We start from the raw sequence: 17,470 nt of genomic DNA on the forward strand, positions 1-17,470 counted from the left end.
AACGCTCAGGAATTGAAAATACCTTTTACGTTTCAAGCCTACGCTCTTCTAGAGAAAGGGACACAGAAAAAAAACAAGGAGAGAAAAAAATGTGTGTAGTAGCTATCGATCTATCATGGTGACATACATATATACACACACATTTATACAAACACACACACACACACATACAAATTCACTCACAAGGCTTTGGTCAACTCAGAGCCTAAGCAGAAGACACTTTCTCAAGATGCCATGTTGTGGGACTGAACTTGAATCCATGGATTCGAGGAGGCAATTTCTTAATTATGAATTCATGTCTGTATTTAATAACAATATATTTAGAAACAGCTCTTAGCTTGGCTTTGTAAAGTCAATTTAAAGACTGCTTAATTAATATTGAATACATATAAACAGTCAAGTCTAATTTCCAGAATCGTTCTGTAGGAATCTATAATCATTTACATTGTAATATTCGTTTTGGTTAATTTGCAGAATTGCCAACACACCATCCTCCTTCATTTAGCCATGTCATTCTATATTCACAGTTGAATTCACTTTGGGTTTGATTTTAGCTTTAAAGTGTTCATAAACTGAGAACCTGTAATACACTAGAATGAATTTTACTGAATTTAAATCTCTCCATGTTCTACTCTACAGGGAAAGGCTATCGTTATATCTGGGATGTTTTATACACACACCTACAAGCACCTACGCACATGCACACACAGACAAACATCATTCACAGAAACACTTTCTCACTGAAATATTAAGAAACACTTCGTAATGATCTCACTCAGTAATATGGTTGGTGTTAGGAAGGGCATCCAGCAGTAAAAGCCATACCAAAACAGACAATGGAACTTGGTGCAGTCCTCTGGCTTGCCAGCTCCTGTTAAACCGTCCAACGCATGCCACCATGGAAGACAAATGTTAAACAATGATGATGGTGATGACGATGATGAAACTTATATCTATATGTGTGTGTGTGTGTGTATGTATACATATATATATATATATATATATATATGTGTGGTGTGTGTGTGTGTGTGTGTGTATAAAATATGAATTAGAGACAAAACCACTATTAGGCAACTCAATGTACAGGGTGCAGTGAATAAACTGTCATCTAAATTACGCAAAAATGAAAATATCACTGACATCTCATTTTAACAGATATGTTTTCCTAAAATTACATAAAAATATCTTGAAATACTAAAGAGTAAATTTATTCAATAAAATCGTATTGGTTTCAACCACAGCCTCCAGATGACTTCAGATTCTTTTGTAACTCTTCTGGATGGACTCCTTGTTTATGTTGATGAATGCTGCCATAATCCTTGCTTTCAGTCCATCTTTGGTGTTACAAGAATTTTTGTTGGCTTCTCACTCAACTGTGCCCCATACACAATAATCAAGGGGGTTGCAATCTGGGGAGTTAGGGGGTCAGATGTTAGGGGTGATGTGGTTGAAGAATCTCAGACACCATTAATGGTTTTAGAAAGAGTGCCACCATAATAAGTTACATCCAGAAATTTATATGGATGCTTAGGTGCTAAGCAAGTTACAAGAACAAAGTAATCTTGCTCTGTGCTATTTTAATCTCAAGTTATCACACCATTCAGATTTACTGGCTGATAATGTAGTATTGAAATTCTACCATTTGTCATGTGGTTGTAAATCTTGGTTCAGCCAATGACCTTCAAGCATGGCAATAATGTAAAACAACACGACAAGATTGGGAGGTTTGATTTTAAAACATCTCCAGTAATTTAACTATTTATAGATTTTGAAATAAAGCACACTTGACTCTAAGTTTCTCTGTCAGCTTTTACTCACACTACTAACACATCTGTCATTTGATCATCTAGATAAAGATTGCCGTACAACAGATAAATCCGCCACCCCCACTCCTCTTCTCTTACGTAGAACGAAATCTTCAACACTGGTTCAATATCTAGTCACATCTATTTTACTTGCTATACCAACAACACCCCTTGGGAAAGATTACAATATCTTTGACTCCTGTTCGCTTTTGGAATCAGAGAGATATTTCATCTATTTATCAATAGGTACTGATCACAAGTGATCAATCAGTTAACTGGTTATAAAAGTTGTACAGGAGCAAGGGTAAATTTTTTTCATCATTTTATATGTAGAAACTTTCTTTTTTTCCTTCTTTCTCCCCCCCCCGCTCTCTCTCTCTCTCACACAGACACACTTTCATGCAGTTTATTCACACATGCTTAATGGTAGATAATCAAAGAGATGATACTTATTTTATCTCTTAATTGCTATCAAAACAGGAAACAGTCAAGTAAATAATAAAATTATTATCATTATTATTACTATTATTATTATTATTGTAGTTGTTGTTGTTATTTTGTATTTGTGAGGAGGGGGTTTAGTGTTGTTTGTGTGTTCTATTGTGAAGGACAACAATACAGGAAAATAACAACAACAAAAAAAAAAAAAGAAAATCACAATACATGTATCCAACAGAAAATAGACAAAGAATACAAAGCATATATTCAAAGAATTAAAGTAAAAGATGTCTAGGCAGAATTCAAAAAAAAAAACAAAAAAAAAAAACAGCCTCTCTATTGTGCTGATGGAATCTATATCTGATTATCAACTCTACAAGATTTAAAAGATAGGTGCGAGGGGGAAAAAATTTAACTGCATCATATAACATCTGCGGAATTCTATGAAAAAAACACAAAATGATCATGTTTAAGCGAAGAAACCGAGTGGCTCTGAAAGTACAAACACAGGTCATAGAGTGCTATGCATATATTGGTTCTGATTCTATCTAGTGGTGCTCATGAACTCACCCCATAACCTATGATGTCGTATATTATGGAGACCTGGACTAGGGCCATTGATCTTGTCTTTATGCAAATAATGTCTGTTGGGATTGTCTTTAACTTCAAAAGCAAATTTGTTATCCATTCCAGCTGCAAGATTATAAAAGTAACATTAAATATATTATCAACAAATCACTTTCAGATAAGCAGCATCCCAGCACTGGTGCAAACGTTTGAAAATCTACAGGAATAATTTGAATATTAAACAATGTTGGATAAAGAGAGAAGAGAGAAAAATATACAAAATACATGAAAAAAAAATGATAAATAAAAGGTATGATTTATTTATATATTGAAAAAAGGTTTTCAGGGCTGAAAAATGATGATACAGCATCAAAAGTGGCACTTTAACTTTAAAAAATTGGATATTTGAATAAATGATAGAAAAGTTCTACCATTGATGTCATGGCTGGAATTCCTCTGATTGGCTTAAAGTTCAAGTATTTCTGTATCTAACACACTCTCACACATGTATATTATCATATCCCCAGACCAGAGAATTGGCCTTAATATTTTGCAGCAGAATGTACTTTTCTATTAAAGGTGCCAAAGAGTCAAGGGCCAGGGTCTATTATTAACCCTTTTGTTACCAACCCGGCTGAAACCGGCTCTGGCTCTGAGTACAAATGTCCTGTTTGCATAAGTTTTGAATTAAAATCTTCCACCAAATCTTAGTCACAATTCATGTTCCTAACACTGGCTGAATGATAACTAAGTTATTTTACTAAATTCTTTGTTATATTTAAAGTAATTGAAAGAAACACAGAGCATCTCAAAATAAATACAGTAACAAAAGTACAAGATTGCTTTTCATATGGTCTCCATGTTCTAACCTAACTACAACCCAAAGCTACAGTATAAAACTCTGTCATTGACAGAAAAGACACTAGCAATGGTGATAGCATCGATCCATCATAGCTGTAGGGAAAGACTGAAATTAGTACTCAAAAAAAAAAATGTATTTTGCTTAGTGTTTAGTTAAGGTACTAAACACAGTATGCATAGCTAAGTATTTTGATCCTCAAGATGGTAATTCAGTGGCATATAACATTCATGGGGAGGTGCATGGCTTAGTGGTTAGGGTGTCAGCACCATGATCGTAAGATTGTGGTTTCAATCCCTGGACCAGGTAACGCATTGTGTTCTTGAGCAAAGCACTTCATTTCATGTTGCTACAGTCCACTCAGCTGATAAAAATGTGTAACACTGTGATGGATTGGCGTCCCATCCAGCTGGGGAATACATACTACATAGAAGCCGGGAAACCAGGCCCATGAGCCTGGCTAGGTTTTAAAATGGCTCATTTATTTATTATATTATAAAATTCATGGAAAAATATGCTGATATATAAAATAGTAGAGTTGATTCTTGCACATAGTATTACAATCTCATAGAAGGTCTTGTGTTGAAATCTGGTGACAGTTTTATAGTGTCTCGGTGCATTGTTCTGAATTTTGCTTTTCTGCAGCTCCCATAACTTGGGAATAAATATCAGATCATCTGACAATGTTAGCTGATGTAGACAAACACTTATAAGAGCAGGAAATATATTTCACATCTGCTTTAGTGCCAAAGAGATTAGGAAAAACATTTAGTCAGTAACAGAAGTATATTTTAGACAAGAGGAAGTAATATTCCATCAATTTTTGTCTCCAGAATGACATAACTTCAACAAAGAGCCAGAAACATCAAAGGAGATATTTTTGGTTCATGCAGTTGGTATATCTTGTCTGCAGCTCAATTGCTGATAAATTTGTATATATATATATACACACCAGGCCACTTTTGGTTTAAAGTCATGGTATTGAACAAATCATTCAAGTGAATGGATTTCTCTTGTACTCCGAGCTATTCTGAGACAACTGAATATATCAACACTTGCCTTATTTATGTCTCTTATTTGTGAATCATAGACTTGACTGGTTCTCTAAATTGTATATTATAAAGTCAGTTATGTGTGCATGTATGTCTGCTAGACAAAAGAACAAAGTAGCTTACAAAAGAGATGCAGATAGAACAAGAAACAGAGAGGCAGTTCAGGCAGCGACCAACATTGTTTGCATAAGATAATGATTGTTCAATAGAAGCACATGTTATATCCAATATATTTTATGCAACATAATTTTCCAGGCCTAGTTGTTATTTCTTTTCTCAAAGACTTCCATTTTTCTTTTAAAGGGTTAGTGTAGTGATTACCAAGTGAATTAATGAAAATAAGTTTTTGTTCCATTTATTTATTACAGTGTATGTAAATATAGAAGAGATAAACTAACCGACATAGAAAAAAGAAAATTGGTTATGATGAACAGGGGTGGGTATATAACGATTTTATAATTCATGAAGTAACATAAAATTTGTACTGTAACGCGTTAGCATCAGTTATTAGTAACAAAACTTAATGGTTAGCTGTACATCAATGCAAGTGATTAGGGCTACTCTATGTTGACAATAACAACATTAAGTTATCTGCCTCTACATTATAACAGAATGATGACTCAGTATTAGAAGATCAAAACCAGTAGATTATTGAACCAAGTTAAAGCATTTTTCTTGTACTGTAAACAATTGAATAACCAATGTATAAAGAGACCGCCAATTTTTGTAGAGACCTTGGCTGTGTGATCAAGAAATCTGCTTTGGTACCAGATAGTTTCAGGTTCATCCCAGCTGCGAGGAATCATGCCTAAGTGTCTTGTATTATACCCCTGGGTTTTCAAGTGACTTATGAGTAAATATGATTGATCAAGAAATCTGCTTTGATACCAGGTAGTTTCAGGTTCATCCCAGCTGTGAGGAATCATGCATAAGTGTCTTGTATTATACCCCTGGGTTTTCAAGTGACTTATGAGTAAATATGATTGATCAAGAAATCTGCTTTGATACCAGGTAGTTTCAGGTTCATCCCAGCTGCGAGGAATCATGCCTAAGTGTCTTGTATTATACCCCTGGGTTTTCAAGTGACTTATGAGTAAATATGATTGATCAAGAAATCTGCTTTGATACCAGGTAGTTTCAGGTTCATCCCAGCTGTGAAGAATCATGCATAAGTGTCTTGTATTATACCCCCGGGTTTTCAAGTGACTTATGAGTAAAGCTTTTTTCAATCTATATTGCCTTCATATAACACCAGTTCACAATTAGTGTTTGTTTGTATTCTTATAACTTGAAAGTTTGGCAAATATAACAACAGACAGAATAAGTACTGGCCTTAAAATAATAATTAATACTAATTAATACTGGGTGGGGTTGATTTAATCCACTGAGCTTTTAACATATCTTCAGTTACAAAGAGAGACAAACTGTCCTTCAATAAGATGCCAGTATAAATAAGGTAAAAATGTCTCAATGGAATTTCAATGTTAATAATAACTATTATTATTATTTGTAACATTAAGGGAGTGTGCTGGCAGAATCTTTAGTATGCTGGACAAAATGCTTAGTTGCTTTTTATCTGTCGATACATTCTGAGTTCAATTTCTGCTGAAGTCAACTTTGCCTTTCATCCTTTCAAGGCCAAGGAAATAAGTACCAGTTGAGTACTGGGGTTGATGTTAACCCCCTCCAACAAAATTTCAAGCCTTGGGCCACCTACAAATGAAAGGATTATTTTCAACCTTAGCAAAGGGCCATATATTATTAGAAGGTACGGCTGAATAAATCAGCATTAGTACTTGAGTACTTGTACTTGATTTAGTAACTCTAGAAGGATGTGAGGGGGAAAAATAATCAACCAGAGTAGAATTTGAACTTAGAATGTAATGAGATACAAGCATTGTCCACCATTCTGCTACCTTTAATATTGATTTCAAATTTTGGCACAAGGCTAGCAATTTTGGCGGGATGAGTGAGTTGATTACATCGATCTCCAGCAATCAACTGGTATTTATTTTATTGACCCCTAATAACTGTTTCTAATTAAGACACAAGGCCAGCAATTTTGAAGGGAAAGGCTTAGTCAATACCATTGAACCTAATACTTAATTGGCACTTTATTATATCAATCCCCCAAAAAGGTAATAGGCAAAGTTGACCTCAGGATATAGAAAAGTGATAGCAAACATTACAAGGTGTTTTTTTCCAGATACATTAGGGATGGTAGCGATCCACCACCCTGAGTTATAATTGTATAAAGTACCAACAGATGATACTTAACAGTTGTAACGTAAAGAAAATTTTCAACTGAACCATGTATGTGATATATATATATATATTCATATATATATATATATATATATATATATATAGTTAATCCAAACATGAAAATACAAAGAGAAAACACAACAACGCGAGGACGTGGAACAAATATAGTATTATTGAACGCTCAGGAAGGAAGGGAAGAAGGAGGGTTTTACGTTACGAGTGGAACTCTTCGTCAGAAACATAGGAAAAGAAAGATCCAGCGAAGGGAAGACGGAGGAAAAAAAATCGTCAATGGTACACATGCGGTCACATTTTATATATATATAAATGTGTATGTATATATAAATGTGTATGTATATATAAATGTATGTGTGTGTGTGTGTATGTATAAATTTAGGTACTTGTACAGAAAGATATATATATTATATATGTATTTATTCTAGTTTACATAATTACTAATTGCACATTTTAACGACAAAGCATAACAAGCAATAGAAAGAAAACTAAAAAAAAAAAAAACATACTAATAAGTAAAAAGAAAGGAATTAAAATATATAAGAAAAGAAATAGAATGAAAACTAATTATCAAGAAAGAAACAGCAGTAGAATCATCAAACAAAATTAAATTAACACTTGGGGGGGGGGAGACAAAGAAAGGTAAGGGCTCAAGGGAAATTAACTGGAAAGATATATTTTTAAATCTTCCCATTTTGATGAAAGACGCATTGTTGCCAATAATTCTAATAGACACTTACATCCAGATCGTATCAATTATTACTCAGACAAACCTTCTATACCATAAACAAGAACGGCAAACCATGTCCACTGGCTCATAGAAGTGTCGGTTCTGTTTATTTCTACATGTATGCTTTGGCATAGAGCTTCACTTCACTCCATTTCACTTGGCTTCACCTTTTTTTTTTTGCAGGGAGGAGGAGTGAGAGTAAATAATATATATATATATACATATACATACACACACACACACACACATATATATATATATGGAAAGCGGACATTAAACGATGATGATGATGATGATGATGATATATATATATACATATATGTATGTATATATAGATGCATGTATGTATATATACATGCATGTATATATTATATTTACATATACATATATAATCATACAAAATATATATATATATACACGCACATATATATATGTGCATAAATATGTATGTATATATATGTATATGTAAATATAATATTTACATATACATATATAATCATACAGAAATATATATATATATATATATGTACATATACACATATGTATATATAATCATACAGAAATATATATATGTACATATACACATATGTACATATATATATACATATACGCATATGTATATATATACATATATATGTATATATATAGACATGTATGTATATATACACAATATATATATTTATATATATATGTTGTATATATATATGTATGTATATATATATATATATACACATCTGTCCAACCCATGCTAGTATGGAAAGCAGACATTAAATGATGATGATGATGATGATGTTGATGATATGTATGTAGGCATATATATTTTGGGATTACTTTATTTTTTGTTTTATTATTTATTTCTATTTTCTTGTTTTCTTTCCTTATTTTTTTTCCCCTGAATTCATTAAAATATTTACACAAAACTTTCAAGTTCCAATATTTAGTGGACCATATATTTGCTCTTCAATTTAATGTTTGAATAATACAACACAAAACAAACAAACATTAAAAATAACCAAAAATAAAAAATTAGCAGAAGTAGTTCCCTGGACATAAATAATTTCAGCTAACATTTTCCCCTACACAAACACAACACATACAACCACATATATACAACTGCAGATATGACTCCTTTATAATACATGCATGTATTCAATACATTATGCTACGCCAAATGTGCCTTTTTTCCGTATGCAATATGTTAATATGTACATGCTGATATGAGTCTTTGGTTAAAATACTCCAAGGTTGTATTTATGTTCTTTGAATAGACATCAAACTATTTTGTAATTTAAAGCAAGTATCATAAAATACAGAATAATTTCATACACTTCAGACTTCAATCTATGTTCAAAAGCGGCAGTGAAAGACATGCATTATGCAGTTTAAAGAAAAGAACAGTAGTTGAAAGCTCTATAGCCATAGAGAGCCACTTGCCATTTTGATTCTGAATATATGTGGTAATTTTTAACAATAAATAATAATATTCAGTATATATGCATAGTTCATAAACTGATAAACGCAGAAATGATGCATAATAATGTTCAGTAATTTGGGATGTGTATAAATATGTGATAGTTAAGTCAATAGCATAAGAGATAACCAACTGATAGGTCAATGCTGGTCATCCTATCACTGCTACTCTACTGTAATCACTCTGGTTAAGTCACCTTGCTTTCAGACCAAGCAAAACATTCTGCATCCCATCATTTTATCTGTCTGATTATCTGTCTGATTATCTGTCTGATTATCTATCTATCTATCTATCTATCTATCTATCTATCTATCTATCTATCTATCTATCTATCTATCTATCTATCTGCCTACCTACCTACCTACCTATCTGTCTGTCTGTCTGTCCATCTATCCATCCATCCATCCATCCATCCATCCATACACCTACCTACCTGTCTATCTGTCTGTCCATCCATCCATCCACCCATCCATCCATCTATCTATCTACCTATCTGTCTGTCTGTCTATTTATCTATCGATCTATCTCTCTCTCTCTCTCTCTCTCTCTCTATCTATCTATCTATTTATCTACCTACTTACCTACCTACTTACCTACATATCTGTCTGTCTGTCTATCTATCTATCTATCTATCTATCTATCTATCTATCTATCTATCTATCTATCTATCTATCTATCTATATATATATCTGTCTTTGTCTAGAGCTCAGGGCTGACCAAAACCTTGTGAGTGTATTTGGTTGACAGAAACTGAAAGATGTCATCATGTCTATGTGTGTGTATGAGTGTGTATGTAAATGTACAAGGTTTTGGTCAGCCCTGAGCTCTAGACAAAGACACTTGTCCAAGAAGTCATGCAATTAAACCTGAAACCATGTCACTGGGAAGTGAACTTCTGAGCCACATAGCCTTACACCCTCCCCAATTCCTGGTCCACATTGCTATATACCCCCACCTTACAACTCGGTGGGGGTAGGTCCCCTTCCCTCTCCCTGTCACATCCTCACCATCCCTCTCTCTTCTCTCTCTCCATCTCAACTAGTCATGTTTTTCTTCTAATGCAAAGTACCTTGTTTGTCCCTCGGTGCTATTTCCACGCCCCACTCCAGTTGAAGGGACTTCATTGGCAAGTGACTTGGTGACACCATTGCTGCTGGTGCTGCAAATGTAGAAAAGCACCCAGTACACTATGTAAAGGGGTTTGCATTAGGAAGAGCATTCAACCATGGAAACCATGCCAAAACAGACAGCAGAACTTGGTGCTGCCTTCTGACTTGCTAGTTCCTGTCAAACCGTCCTACTCTTGCCAACATGGAAATGGTTGTTAAATGATGATATATATGTACATATATACATACGTACATACATCCAAATGTGTGTGTGTGCGTGCATGTGTGTCTGTGTGTGTGTTTACCTCATCAACGTCTTCAAAACTGTGTACAACAATATTTGAGTTGATGAGATTCAGCATTCTACTGTCAATCCCATTTAATATTTTCTTGGTTCTTTCACTGAAGCACATACTCGAAACATTAAGTAAGATTAGAAGACAATGGGACAAAGGCCAATGTGCCATCCATGACGAAGACAAAAGAGAGCATTTAATTAAGAGAGTTACATCATAGAATACTTGTAAGAGACTGACTGAGAAGACAGTTCCAATGATGGAAAGGTTTGAGTGTCTATGTAAAGTTGCTGCAGAGATTTCACTGAGTCTCTTGTTGAGAATATTAGCTGTAATTTTATTTTATTACTTCATCTATTGCTATTGAAAGGAATTGAATAATTATTGTCTTGGTTGGGTAATGTCGAAATTGCAGACAGAATGCTTTCCAATATTAAATTGTGTGTCCAAAGCAATAAGTTGGCTGAATTATTTCCATTTCAACTAAAATGCTCTGCAGCATCCATCTTTGTGTCCTGAGTTCAAATTCCACCACGATTGACTTTGATTTTCGCCTAGTAGGGATAAATAAAATAAGTACCAGTGGGATCGATATAATCAACTTATCCTTCCCACAAAATTGCTGGCTTTGTGCAAAAATTTTGAAAGCAATATAAATTGTGTACATTTACATTCGATGTTCAAATCTTGCATTACCTTTCCATCTTTCCAGGATTGATGAAATAAAAATAAAGCGTTAGTAAGGTATTAATGTTGAGGTTGATCTAATCAGATACACTCTTTCTTCTAATTTGAGGTTGTGTAGCCATCATCATCATAATCATCATTTAATATCCACTTTCCATGCTAGCATGGATTGGACGATTTGACTGAGGACTGGCGATCCAGATGGCTGCACTAGGCTCCAATCTGATCTGGCAAAGTTTCTACAGCTGGATGCCCTTCCTAATGCCAACCACTCCAAGAGTGTAGTGGGTGCTTCTACATGCCACCGGCACGAGGGTCGGTCAGGCAGTACTGGCAACAGTCACAAATAATCTTTTTTTTTTCTATGTGTCACCTGCACACTGGCACAAGAGCCATATCAGAAATTAATTTGTGAGTTATTAAGATAAGATGTTTAGCGAAAAAAGATTTATGAAATGTATTATTCCAAAATTTGCATTAAAAGAATAAGAACAAAAATTGTTGATTTCTAATATTTTTAGGTTTCTACATGTGACATATTCAAAGCTTTATTTAGAAAGACATTTCCACAGACTGAATAGAGAAACGAGAAGAGAGTGAGAGAGTGAGAGTGAGTGAGAGAGAGAGAGAAGTAAACTGAAGAGTGACCGTGCAAAAGAAAAAAAATAGACAAAGAGCAGAAAGATGCAAAGCCTGACAGATGTGTGTGTGTGTGTGTGTGTGTGTGTGTGTGTGTGTATGTGAGTATGCATGTAAGAGACAGAGAGCAATGAACTGTGCACAGCACCAACAGGGATATGATGTCTCAAAACTAAATATAAAAAAGAAGTGAAACTGTCAGACTTAAAAAAGGAAAAAAGAAAAAAAGAGGACAACAGGTATTTGAATAGGAAAACAAAGAATGACTGAAACCAGACATGAAAAGAAAGAAGTTTAAACAGTGACAAATACAAGAATGAAACTCAGATAACCGTTAAGAGATATTCGTTTACTTTAGAAGATACCATCTTCAAACAAGATATAAAGAACAATGACAGCATGGAAGTGACCGTCACTTTGTCTTGAATCTGGTTAGAAAGCGTATGTAAGGAGTAATGTTTGTGAGGCGTGAATCAAAGTGGGTCCCAGTTTGCTTTGTAGCTATGTGGTTTCGAGTTCAGTTCCACGGCACAGCATTTAGGGTAAGGGTTTTCTACTATATAACCTCAGGCTAACCAAGGCCTTGTGAGTGAGTGAAATTAATCGATGGAAACTGTGGGGAAGCCCAGTGGGTATATATCTGTATGTGTGTGTGTGTGTTTCTTTGTGTTTGTGTTTGCACCCCACTGCTTGACAACTGTTGTTTCTTTGTTGACATCCCCATAACTTTGCTGTTTGGCAACGGAGACCGAACAGAATAAATTTTTATAAAAATAATCACTGGAGTCAATTTGCTCAGGTTAGGCACTACCTCTTCAAGGTAGTGCCCCAGCATGGCCACAGTCAAATCATTAGAACATCTTTCTCTTCCTCCTCCTCCTCCTCATCATCATCATCGTCATCATCGTCATCATCCTTCTCATCATCATCATCACCACCACCACTTTATATCTACTTTCCATGCTAGTACGGCTGGTCTAAATGAGTCAGATCTTTTGAAGCTACAACCCTCCAAGAGCTGACAGAAGCAATGTCTTGCTCACGCATTTTGTTTTGGTACTTTCGCAAGGATTCCATAGTTTGCACACCCTTTCTAACACCAGTACTTCCATACTTAAATTAACCATACGTACAGTAACAATTTCTAAATTTTGTTATTAACACGTTATAATAATAATAATAATAATAATAATAATGAAATTATTGTATACAGTGCTCAGGTGCACCACAACTTGTCAGAAAGTGCATATAAAGTACATGCAGTAATGTAGAAATGTCTGGAAAGTGAACAATGTATGAGTCAGATACATGCTTGTGTGTGTATGGAGGGGAGAAAATCAAGTATAGTGTTGGCGAATCTCAGGAAGCATGGAAGTTTTGAAGGATGCAGTGCTGCAACAACTAACAACTGATGCCGGCAGTTTGTTCCATGATTCAGCAACTCTCAGCGTGAAAAAATGTTTCCTGAAGTGATGGGAGCTGTGCTGTTTTCTTACTTTGTAAATATGTCCACGTTTAAAAAAATTGTAAGCAACTTTAGTAGCAATGCACTATTAAACATTATTTCAACAAAAACATCACTGCATTGTCAAAATGCTGTCCTTTTGGGAACTGAATATTTATTCTATTACTAAATTTTATATGAATATTTAATTATCTTTAAAATTAAAAGATAGTAACAGCAGCTGCCTTTATATTTCTATGTTATTTACAAAATTCTTTATGGATTCTTTATCTCAATTATCTTTTGATAATTACTCATAAAACATCATCTGTAAGTATATATATAGTTATTATTATTATTATTATTATTATTATTATTATTATTGTTATCGTCATTATTATTGTTATTATTATTATTATTATTATTATTATTATTATTATTATTATTATTATTCAGTAGTCTCATTTTTATCATGTGCTTTCACTGTACTACTGAGCAAAGCTCTGTGTGCCTTGCGTACGTACTGTGCTTTGCTTTGGTGCTGCTATATTCATTGTATTGAATGTGCCGTACGTAAGATGTGTGTGGTGCCTAGCAGTGCTATCTTCTGTATGTTATATATATTTCTAAGTCTTAGTGTTTTGGTTTATCATCATTGTTATTATTATTATTGTTATTATTATTATTATTATTATTATTATTATTATTATTATTATTATTATTATTATAAAATTCACACAGTATACAATATTGTTAGGTTGTTGATTGAAGATACTGTGTCTACCGGGGGTTTGTACTGTTTGTCAAGTCACAGCAAGGACCTCAGACTGACAGTACTTTATGCAATATGCGTGCAGTTCCAAGTAATGCTGACTTTTGCAATACAACTAGATTGCAGGGTATTTCTAAAGTTTCCAGATGTTTTTTTCAGATTGGATGGTTATCATTATTATTACTATTATTATTATTGAAGTGGCAGAATTGTTAGCATGCTGTGAGCAAAATGCTTAGTGGCATTTCATCTGTTCCTACATTCAGAGTTCCAATTTTGAGGCCAATTTTGTCCTTCATCCTTTCAGATTCAATAAGTATCACTTGGCCACTGGGGTTGATGTAATAGACCCAGCTGAAGGGTCTGTAATGTAGAAAAGCACCCAGTACATTCTTTAATCCTTTAGCATTCAGATTAATTTATTAAATGTAATGTTTATGTATCCATATTTAAAAAAATTAATCACGTATTATCTTGTAGCTTCAAGATTTTGAAGATGTAATCATTTAATTTTAGAATGACATTGTAGGGTAGGTGGGAGAGACTGGATCTGGCCAGTTTGAACATAAAACAGGTAGACCATTTGGGCCGGATATGGCCGGTTTAAAATATAAAGGGTTAAAGGGGTTGACATTAGGGAGAGCATTTGTGATTTCAATTTTCCTTCAAGTATCCAACTAAGCATTTGGGAAGCAGGGTACCACTTTAGATGGTTAATTTAGCTGTCAAGAATAAATATCAAATATCCTGGAAATGTTGCTTGCAATATGCTGGTTTCCTATGCAAAAGGAGAAATCTATCATTAGGAGTGTGAAATTGGTGCTAAACACTGCTTTTAAGAATTTCTAAGGTTTTTTGCAAACGGTTTTATTCTTTCAGTATGTCTGTCTTTATATATTTATCTAACATTTCCAAACATATAAAATCCTTGCTTTGAAAATGTTATGCTGGTTATGTTAAAGAAGATAAGGAACTCATAAATCAAAACATTTATTCAAATTGCGGCTAAGTATTCTTTGAACTGAACAAAAATACAAAATTTACCCTGTTAGATGTGAGGTATTTTTATAATCCTTAAAAATCACATATTTCACAGGATGTTCCAGAAAAATGGGGAAAGAGGGAACAGAACGTTTATAGCAAAATCTTTATAGCTTCAAAAATATTTTTTTTCTTTTATGCTTATACAAATAAATTAATTCCAAAGTAATTTCTATCATAAAAGGCTAATTTCTAAACAGCATCTGTTTTGTTTTCTTATTCAGTTTTCTCAGATGCTAAACCAAAGTCTTAATGTCTAAACACTGGCAATTCAGATTTAGGAAAGAAAAAAAAGAAGCCAACTTATGAATGTAGATGGGAAAATAAATCATGATACTATAGAAAATAGTGAAGAATGGTAAAGCAATTTTGATCTGAAATATATCAGTTCATCAAAAGACTTGTATGACAAGCTTCTTTGAAATATTAACACAGACAGAGGCTTAACTAAACTTGATGTTTATTATATAAAAGAAGTACAGGAGTCACACACAAGTGTTTGTATTTATGTCTTCATATGTATGGGTGGGTAAGAAGCTTGGTTGGTTATAGGCTGGTTACATAGAGGGCGAACCAGAAATGCAAACAAATAGATTGATAGATAGACAGATACATAGGTACAAAGATAGATAGCTGATAGCTAGATAGATTGATAGATAGATTGATAGATTGATAGATAGATAGATAAATAGATAGACAGATAGACAGACAGATAATTACAGAGAAAATCATAGAGTAAAACAAACCAGTTTCTCAATTAAACACAGCTATAAAGTAACGAGAAAAAGCCAGAAAATAATGGGGTTTCAGAAAGAGATTGCTAGACAGATATAGGTGTTTCATTAGTTTGTACTAACGTTAGCTATAGAGACAGATATTTATTTGACTGTCAACAATGATTTGCTACTAGAACATAGTTGCAGATAGTGTGGCCGCATCGAAGAAAACAGCTGCTTCAGAAACCATTCGGTTCTGCTTTCAGTCCCACTGTGTTCTGCCTTGATCAAGGGTCTCGTACTTTGAGCCTAAGGCTGACCGTTTCTTCGAACAGAATCAAAGTAACTAGAAGCTGTACAAATTCCATCCCATATGTATACATATGTATGATCGTCGTCGTCGTCCTCCTCCTCCTCCTCATCATCATCATCATCATCATCATCATCATCATCATCATCACCACCACCACCACAACCACTACCACCACCACCATCGTTTCCACAACCATTTCTTCCCTGCTAACAAGGGCCAAATGAAATTTCGTTGAGGCAGGTTTTCTGTGGCTGGACGCCCTTCTTGTCATCGATGCTCACCTGATTTTGCATACAGTAATATGCATGTATCTATGTATGTCTGTATGGGTATGCATGGTTCTGTATGCATGTATGTGTATATTATATACACACACATACACACATGTATATATTGGTAAACTTGAAGGAGGCTAAACAACTACAATGATTTCACCATCAATTATGAATTTCAGCTCCATTACAATAGTTAACACCAATACATCCAGTCATTTCCAAGCTTTTTTAAATGTTCAGCATATTAGATTCATATGCATATGTACTACACACACACAGACACATACACACACACATACATGTATATATATACATATATATATATATATATATATATATACACACACAGACATATATATATATATGTATTTATATATGTATGCATGTATGTAAGCATGTATTATATATATATATATACACACATACACACACATGTATATATACATGTATTTAAATATGTATGCATGTAAGTGTGTATTTTATATATATATATATATATATACACACATACATATGTATTTATGCATGTATGCATGTTTGTATGTATATATATTTATATATATATATATATACACACACATATACACACATATATATGTAAGAGAGTGTGTGTGTGTTTCTGTGCAGTGTGTGTGTTTGTATGTGTGTATGTGTGTATTTGTGTCTGTGTGTGTGTTTGTGTGCGGTTATTGGTAATTAATCAGTATAGACAAATACAGCAGACTGTTGTTGGTGTCTGATTAACTCGCTAAATGGTAACTGAGAAAGATCGAAGAATAAATCCTCATTAATTGATGGCCAACAACATCACAGGAAACCGAACTTTATATATTTTTTTCTTTTTTTTCAGACAAAAATCTCTCTGCTGCTCACCAAATATGATGGAAAACGGATATGATAAATTAGAGGATTTTAAGCACATCCGCAATATTTATGGGTGCAAAAAAGCTATGAATAAATAAATAAATGAAAAAAA

At 33.8% G+C, this 17,470-nt stretch overlaps 1 protein-coding gene across 2 annotated transcripts in view; it reads right to left on the reverse strand.

The window, feature by feature from the left end:
• The window catches only part of LOC115218045 (Down syndrome cell adhesion molecule), a 665,166-nt gene that overhangs the window by 595,709 nt on the left and 51,987 nt on the right, over positions 1-17,470 (reverse strand). For both annotated transcript variants that reach the window (XM_036507874.1, XM_036507876.1), the window contains exon 2: positions 2,814-2,936. In XM_036507874.1, coding sequence (XP_036363767.1) covers positions 2,814-2,936 — 123 coding nt within the window. The remainder of the gene's footprint in view (positions 1-2,813; positions 2,937-17,470) is intronic.

Source organism: Octopus sinensis, linkage group LG12 (assembly GCF_006345805.1).
Source record: "Octopus sinensis linkage group LG12, ASM634580v1, whole genome shotgun sequence".
Classification (NCBI taxonomy): Eukaryota; Metazoa; Mollusca; class Cephalopoda; order Octopoda; family Octopodidae; genus Octopus; species Octopus sinensis.